Source organism: Ovis aries, chromosome 2 (assembly GCF_016772045.2).
Source record: "Ovis aries strain OAR_USU_Benz2616 breed Rambouillet chromosome 2, ARS-UI_Ramb_v3.0, whole genome shotgun sequence".
NCBI classification, from domain to species: Eukaryota; Metazoa; Chordata; class Mammalia; order Artiodactyla; family Bovidae; genus Ovis; species Ovis aries.
This window is the reverse complement of record NC_056055.1, coordinates 242,021,625-242,029,487: the sequence shown is the minus strand read 5'-3', so window position 1 is coordinate 242,029,487 and position 7,863 is coordinate 242,021,625. Positions and strand designations below refer to the sequence as shown.

Genomic DNA, 7,863 nt, shown 5'->3' with positions numbered 1-7,863 from the left:
TCCTTCCATTGAGACTATGGTTAGGTTCCCATTTTTTAATCTATGATTCAACTTGTGTATTTGTGCTGGTGAGAATTCCATTAGGCTTTCCGTTTTTAGGATTCTAATATCTTCATAAATTAGCTGGCTGGAATCAGTAAAGAGAGCAGGTAATTTCTTTGTCCCTTTTATTGATATACTTGATATGAAAAGCTGTTAGCAGGGAAGCAGTATTTCTAGAGTTAGGCACAAATCATAGTGGTAACTATTTGAAGTGAACCAGATTTACTCTTTTATTTCAGGTTAGGGAAACAATTGTTGAAATGGAAAAGGGGCTTCTCTTCCCAAAAAGCTCTCTTAGGCAATTTGATATATTCATCCTTTTCTGAAGAGCATATTGCTTTAATTGCCCTAGTCATTTTTTGTGCAATACCAAGAGTACCTGATGAATTTTGATGGGATCTGTCTGGATGTAAACTGCTTTTTAAAATCTGATTTATATACAGGGCGTCCCTGATAGCTCAGTTGGTAAAGAATCCACCTGCAGTGCAGGAGACCCTGGTTCGATTCCTGGGTCAGGAAGATCCCCTGGAGAAGGGATAGGCTACCGACTCCAGCATTCCGGCCTAGAGAATTCGATGAACTGTGTAGTCACAAAGAGTCGGACACGACTGAGTGATTTTCACTTTCAACAGACGGCTTTCTTATTATTAGCGGTTTCATTCCTCTTACACATCCTCTTCCTGTAAAAAGTCCTTTGGTCTTCTCAACTCTTGGAATGATTAAGAACCTAAATCTAGAGCCTGAGTCAGTATGTTCCTCTCTTATAACTGTTATGGGACTGCCCTGGTGGCTCAGACAGTAAATAATCCACCTGCAGTGCAGGAGACCCAGGTTCAGTCCCTGGGTCAAGAATATCCCCTGGAGAAGGAAATGGCAGCCCACTCCAGTGTTCTTGCCTGGAGGACTCCATGGGCAGAGGGACCTGGTGGGCTACAGTTCATGGGGTCACAGAGAGTCAGACGTGACTGAGTGATTAACACTTAAAACTGTTACAAGAGAGAATGTTATCCTTCATTGGCTTGTTTTTCTGGTGTTTTCTCTGCCCTTTTCCTATTAAATAAACGTGAGAGGATATCGTGTATCTATAGGGAATTGCACAGGTGTAGACAATAATGGTGAATGTAAAAGGTTAACCTCACTTCTTTTGACCCTTTTCCCTGGTCCACTTTATTTAAAAAACCTGAAAAAAAAATTGCTTTCATCCTAGACGCAAGTCCAGATCTCCTTCCCCTAGAAGACGATCTTCCCCTGTCAGGAGAGAGAGAAAGCGCAGTCATTCTCGGTCTCCCCGTCACAGAACCAAAAGCCGGAGTCCTTCCCCTGCTCCAGAGAAGAAGGAAAAAACTCCAGAGCTCCCAGAGCCATCAGTGAAAGTAAAAGAAGCTTCAGTACAAGAGGCCACTTCTACTAGGCAAGTACATAAAAATTCATTTTTAAATATCACAGTTTTAGGCTATTATTAAGTGACAATAAATATACTTGTGAGTTAGAAACGTAAACTTGTTTTCCTTACAGGTCTTTAAAATTATAAAGTTAGATTGTTGAAAAGAAATTCAAATTTTATAATAGAGTATAAGTAAGATGACCCAAAGGTGGCCACTGCTATCTGCTGGTTGTGTTGTTTCAGAGATTTTATATCCTGTAACTTGCTCCCCCATCCCCCATATCATGGACACCTTTGCACTCTTAAAAAATACATGTGGTTAGAATTGTTAGTTGTTCACTGGATTTCAGTCATGTATATACATCTTTCTCGATGTCTTCATAGATTTTGAAAACTTTTTAGAGAGAGATAACTTTTTCATATCATTGTATTAAGACTTAGGAGTCTAAGTAGAAAAGGCACAAAATAAGTTTTTTTTCAACCCCCCCACCCCACCCCCACCCCACAGTGACATCCTGAAAGTTCCCAAGACTGAACCAGTACTAGAGCCTAAAGAACCTTCTCCAGAGAAAAACTCCAAAAAGGAAAAGGAAAAGACCCGACCAAGATCTCGGTCACGTTCAAAGTCAAGATCCCGGACACGTTCTCGCTCTCCTTCTCATACTAGACCAAGAAGGCGCCATAGATCTCGATCAAGGTGAGTAGTGGCTTTAAGATCTGAATAGATCTCGAATTTTTATGTGTTGTTCTCCTAGGTAGAATTAGGTAAAGTATTTCAGAGCAGTAGAAAATAATTTAGCACAGGTTTATGTTTTGGATTTCCAGAGATAATTTGAGAACACTGTCTACATTCTATTAAAAGTCTCCACACAAAAAATTGTGTCCCTTGAAATCCATTTTTTAAATGTAGCTGTTGAGAAAACTATGCTAAGGAATTCATTCCTTGCATATGGTTTACTCAGATTCTAATTTTGTTGTGGCAGATCTTACTCACCTAGAAGGCGGCCAAGCCCAAGAAGACGGCCATCTCCTCGAAGAAGGACCCCACCGAGACGAATGCCTCCTCCACCAAGGCATAGAAGGAGTAGATCTCCAGTGAGACGGTGAGCATTTGGGGGTTTGGGGGGGTGGTTTTTCTAAATTTGGAGCTGTCAGGTGTACAAAAGTGCATTGTGTTCGTTTCAGGCTAATCTTTGAGTTAGTGTTTCTTCAGGAAAGAAAAAAAAAAGGAACTCATGAGCAATAATAGGTAATGTCTCATGAAGGGATACCTCATTTGAGGTGTAATGCTGTTATTTTTGAGTGATAACACTTATCCAGTGCTAGAAGATTAAAAAAAAAACAAGACGTTCACCATCTTGTTGGGTATTTGTGTTAATCTTTACCCTTTTGGACCCTACCAGGAAATCTTAACCAAGTAAGGGAATTGTCCACCTTCTCCCTTTGGCTTTTAATTACCACTAGCTTCTGAATATAGATGACTATAGAGTCAGTAAACTGCTTTTGTTACTGTTCAGTCACTAAGTCGTGTCCAGCTCTGGCAACCCAGTGGACAGTAGCCCACCATGGGATTTCCTAGGCAAAAATGCTGGAGTGTTAAAATAATCCATTATACCTTAATGTTTCTTCCATATTAAAGAAATAATGAGTACTTAACAATAAACAGTTCAAGTAGAAATGAAATGATTTGAAAATTACAGTCTCATTCTGTAGATAATAACCATTAATGGCAGTTTGGTCCAATTTTTGAAGAGACTTGGCATAAAAGTCACTTTGTCAATACTGGTGTTCTTTTTAAAAATAATTTTTAAATTAGCATAAGGTAAAATGTTAGGATCAAACACTTTGAACAAAAAGATTATTGCCACACCTGCTTCGAGTAGAGGTGTAGTGTACTGGTAGCAGAGTTTTGTGCCTTCTTGACGATGCATTTCACCTGTTTTTAGAAGGAACTGGTTATTGTGCTTCAGATTATATTTAGGACAGAATTTTTTGTGTTTTGAGTCTATTCAGGTTTTTCAAGGAACCAAATCAACTTGGAGATAATAAGCTCTGTAATTTTGTTTTGTTTCTGTAGTCTGAAGTTTTCCAGAATCCCATATTTTTAAAGAAGATATTTTGGAGGAATTTTCTGGTGGTCTAGTGGTTAGGATTAGGCACTTTTTAGCTAATGTGGCCCGGATTCAGTCTCTGATTGAGGAACTGAGATTCCACAACCCTTCCAGTGCAGCCAAAATAAGACAGAAACAGACCAAAAAAAGACAATATTTTTTTCCAGGGAGGAGTTGTCAAGATATGTTGGACCATTTTTTATAAGTACTACTAGAAATTATGGAATTGATGTTACAGTGAAGAGACTAAAGATGTAAATGGTCGGTCAATTTTAGGCATCCCACTTTTGTAAAATTTACTGTTCCTCCTTAGGAGAAAAGTAATGCTGGTGCTTTGTAGTATAAGGTTAGTGGAAACAGCTACTTCTCATACTGGAGTTTTGCAAACAGTGTGTTTGAATTGCTTACTAAGCCGTTTAGCAGTCAAGATAATTTGCAGATTGTGTAAGATTCCCTTTCAGCCAGTTTTTGTCTCACACTTAAGGTAGGGTTTCTTTTTTTCAGGTTCTCAGGAATTCTTCCGCCAAAGGTGAATTCTGCAGGTACACATAATTGCAACAGAACTTACCACAGATTTTGCCGCAGAATTCGAGAGTCCCCTGCTTCTAAGTTTATGTAGCTAAATGAATTCCTAATATTGTGCTTTTTTTTAATGCAACATAAAAGGTTGCTTGACATTGTGTTATTAAATGAAAAAATACTTTGCCACCCCAATTTTGTATGCAGACTCCAAAACACTCATTCTTCCTAAGGCAAGAAGAGACCGGTTAGTTGTATAGCACTTGACATTTTACAACTATGGGAGAGACAACTCAAACAGAAGCATTTATCAGAATAAGTTATTTAGTTAGTCTCAGAACTAGCTGTTTCCTACCCTGGGTTATGGTTTTGTTTCATACTCTTTTAAAAAAGCAAACTCATTTATGTGCTTAGCTACATAAACTCAAAAGTTGGATAAAAATAGCTGTATTTTTGTGTAAACTGTGCATACATACCTGTAAGGTCACTCTCTCTGAGCATGCAGTTAATGAACATGAGTACTTTGTTCCACAGAAGAAGGCGTTCGTCAGCATCCTTGTCTGGGAGTAGTTCATCATCTTCTTCGTCTCGTTCCCGGTCCCCGCCAAAGAAGCCTCCGAAGAGGACATCCAGCCCTCCTCGAAAAGCTCGTAGGTTATCTCCTTCAGCAAGTCCTCCTAGGCGAAGGCATAGGCCATCACCTCCAGCTACTCCGCCGCCAAAAACTCGTCATTCCCCAACACCCCAGCAGTCAAACCGTACAAGGAAAAGTCGTGTTTCTGTCTCTCCAGGGAGAACTTCAGGTAAAGGTAAAAATCACATAAAAACAGTATGTTCTTCTTCATGCTGTCCCTGCTGCCTTCAAAGTATGAATTAGCTGGGTGATATTTGTGTCATGTCTTTCCTAAATTTGCTTAGACTCTCACCTTTTTTTCCCTGCTCTAAGCTCTTGGGAGTTTGCTGAAATGGAGTTTACCTGTAAAATGGTTCTGTTTTTAGCATTGCCCTCTGGCGTTGAGTAGGTGGAAAAATGTGCTGTTATCAGCCGTGGGCTGGTAGAGTTGGGGTAACTTACCAGAAGTTTGTGTTGTCATGGTAAAGGGATCATTTTATTACTATGAGACCAGTTAACTTTTTTTATACCCTGCAGATAGTTTGTTTGATATCTTACTGGAGGACTTAATATTCTGTTTTAATTCCTTTCTGTGGCATATTGTACTCTCTAGGGAGGGACATGGTGCCCTCCTAAAAGCTGGTTTGTTTTTTTTAATTTAGGCTCTAGGCAAGGTTCTTCTGAGTGTTGTCCTTGCTTTATTCTGCAGATTGATTTCTGAGGAATTTATGATCTGTGATCCTGCCAGGCAAGTAGAATGCTATGTTAGTTTTGAGTGAAGGTTGTGGTCTGCTGGCGTTTGTTTCTTAAGCGTTAAATACACAATGGAGAAAAGCTATGGTATCCATTTGAGTTGAGCCTCTGGTACTTAGGGCTGGAATAATAAGCAACCTGATAGGTGAGTAGAGGGGGAAGGGTGTGATCATAAAAGAACTGTTAGAGTAACTGGGTTTTAAGGAGCAATCTGTAGATTAATATATACTGGGATTGCTCTGATCTCATTTAAGTTTTCAGGTTATAAATGAAAAAAATGGGGATATCCCAGGCAAAATCTTGACTGTTGTGTTTTTCTGAGGTTGACGAGAGCAGCATTTCTAATCAGTACCCTGCTGCTTTGTTTGTGTCCACCCCTCCACCACCCCCTGTCCCCACAACTGCAATATGGTGATATCTAGAAAGACAGATTTTGCTGTTTTGCAGTCTGTTACTGTGAAGTGTAGACATGCTGTCAGAGTGAGGGGTGAGGGTACTGTCAGATGGTAAAATGTAAAGATGTATAGATTATTTCTGAACTTCAGCAGGTTAATTTGCTGATACCATGAATATTATGCAGTCAGTTTTGTTGCTTTGACTCATCAGACTGACAGCTGGATAAAAACAGAGACACATTTAGGTCTTCCAGATTCAGACTTAAGTATGGGTATCTTAGGATGACTTTCTTTCATAATAATCACGTCCCATATTACTTTCTGTTGAGGAGTTTCCAGTCACTGATGCCTGTTGTCCTGACCTGTTTTTCTTTTCTGGTGAAGTTTTTGCACTTCTGAATACTTTCCTTTCTCTAGAGCTAGAAAGTTGTCTAGTAAAAAAAAAAATGTTATGAATGTTACCTTGCAGACATATATCAGATTATGATTTTCCTATGTACATCATATCACCAAAGAATAAAAAAGTACCTGAGTGGAAGGACTGAATCCTTATTAAATAGGTTGATTAAGCGTTATTTATTACCTTTGTTAGGGTCTGCACAGGTACCACCTCTTGTTTTGATATGTTGTCAGAAAGAGTGGACTGCTGCTTTTTGAAAACAAGTCACAGTGAAGGGAAGTGAAGGTGGAAGGCAGGGGACCAGTTATATTCCTGGAGCTGATGGGGCAGGTCTTCCATGTCCAAGCAAAACCCAACCAAAGAAACAGACTGTGGGCAGTGTAGTGAGAGCTGCCTTTTGTCCACTGAAGCTGAACATTGGTTCTAACTACTTGGAGATAAATAGCTTTTTATAGTAAAGCGATCCCAACCCTTTGTGATGAAATTTCAGAGCTAGGAAAGACTTGAGAGACTGTCATCAAGAAACAGGTTCTCAGGTTAAGTGATTATGGTCAAGGTCAACCAGCCAGGACTAGAATTTGGGTTCCCAGTTGAAAAATGTCTCCCAGCTTTCCGAACCCCAAATGCCTGTTTTGATTGCTAGGGGAGAGAGATGGAAGGCAGGATCAAGTTTTTCAGCTTCTGTACCTGGTGGTATGATTTTAGAAATTCCTTTCGTGTCTCCACTGCTAATAAGAGTAGTGATACCATTGAAAAGTGATATATTTTACTTTCGTATTTCCTGTGGTAGTTATCAATCAGGGCCTTAAGGTTCTACTGTTAATAGTGGGTGGATGGAGTGGAAGGAAAGAAGGAAAACTTTTGGAGAATTAAAGGTAAAATAAACTATTTGGAATATAATACACATTGTTACCTGAAAGGAAGCATTTTGTAATCAATGGCATGTCATAGTTAAATTGGCATTATCTTAGTACATAAAACAGTGCTTTGAAATCAGTGAAATATTTAATGAAATATGTTTCCAGAGGATCTATACCTATAGTGGTGATGATAATTTTAAGTTGAGATCAGTGCAGCAATATAAATTGTGCTCTGTAAATACTTAATGATTCTTTTACTAATTCTGGTCACAGAGTGACTTATCTTTACCAGATTGATCTTTCAAGCAAGTCTGCAAGATTAATGATTAATAGGACTACTGAAATAAATTTAAAATACTGGTTTTTCGGTGACTTCAGAGATTTCAGACTTCATGCTAGAATGATTTTCCCCCTTGAATGCTAAAAATGAAACATCAACATAAAAATAAGCTCCTTTTTTTTTAAGATAAAAATGAACTGTTGAAAAATCTTTCCTAAACAAGCAAGCACTGATGAAACATAGTACTAATAATGATATGATTCAGTTAATCTTATTAAGCCAGAGTAGGGAGTATGTTTAGCACTGATTATATCAGTAATGACTTTTAGCCAAGCCATTGTAGAGATTAAATCAGGATAAAACTCCAAATACAAGCTTCTGTGGGGGGAAAATATAATGTTATAGCTCAATTGCATTATTTGCTCCACAGGCATTTATTTGCCAAATATATAGCAAACATAACCACTTTTTAATGTTTCTTAGAGGAAAATGCATTTTGGCATCCA

The 7,863-nt window shown here is 38.6% G+C and overlaps 1 protein-coding gene across 18 annotated transcripts in view; it reads left to right on the top strand.

Moving 5' to 3' along the window:
• The window catches only part of SRRM1 (serine and arginine repetitive matrix 1), a 28,525-nt gene that overhangs the window by 7,197 nt on the left and 13,465 nt on the right, over positions 1 to 7,863 (top strand). For 6 of the 18 annotated variants that reach the window (XM_027965506.3, XM_027965502.3, XM_027965505.3 and 3 more), the window contains 4 exons: positions 1,250 to 1,453; positions 1,935 to 2,123; positions 2,410 to 2,529; positions 4,591 to 4,865. In XM_027965506.3, the coding sequence (XP_027821307.1) occupies positions 1,250 to 1,453; positions 1,935 to 2,123; positions 2,410 to 2,529; positions 4,591 to 4,865 (788 nt within the window). The remainder of the gene's footprint in view (positions 1 to 1,249; positions 1,454 to 1,934; positions 2,124 to 2,409; positions 2,530 to 4,590; positions 4,866 to 7,863) is intronic. The other 12 variants (XM_060410666.1, XM_060410662.1, XM_060410665.1 and 9 more) reach the window with 3 other exon arrangements.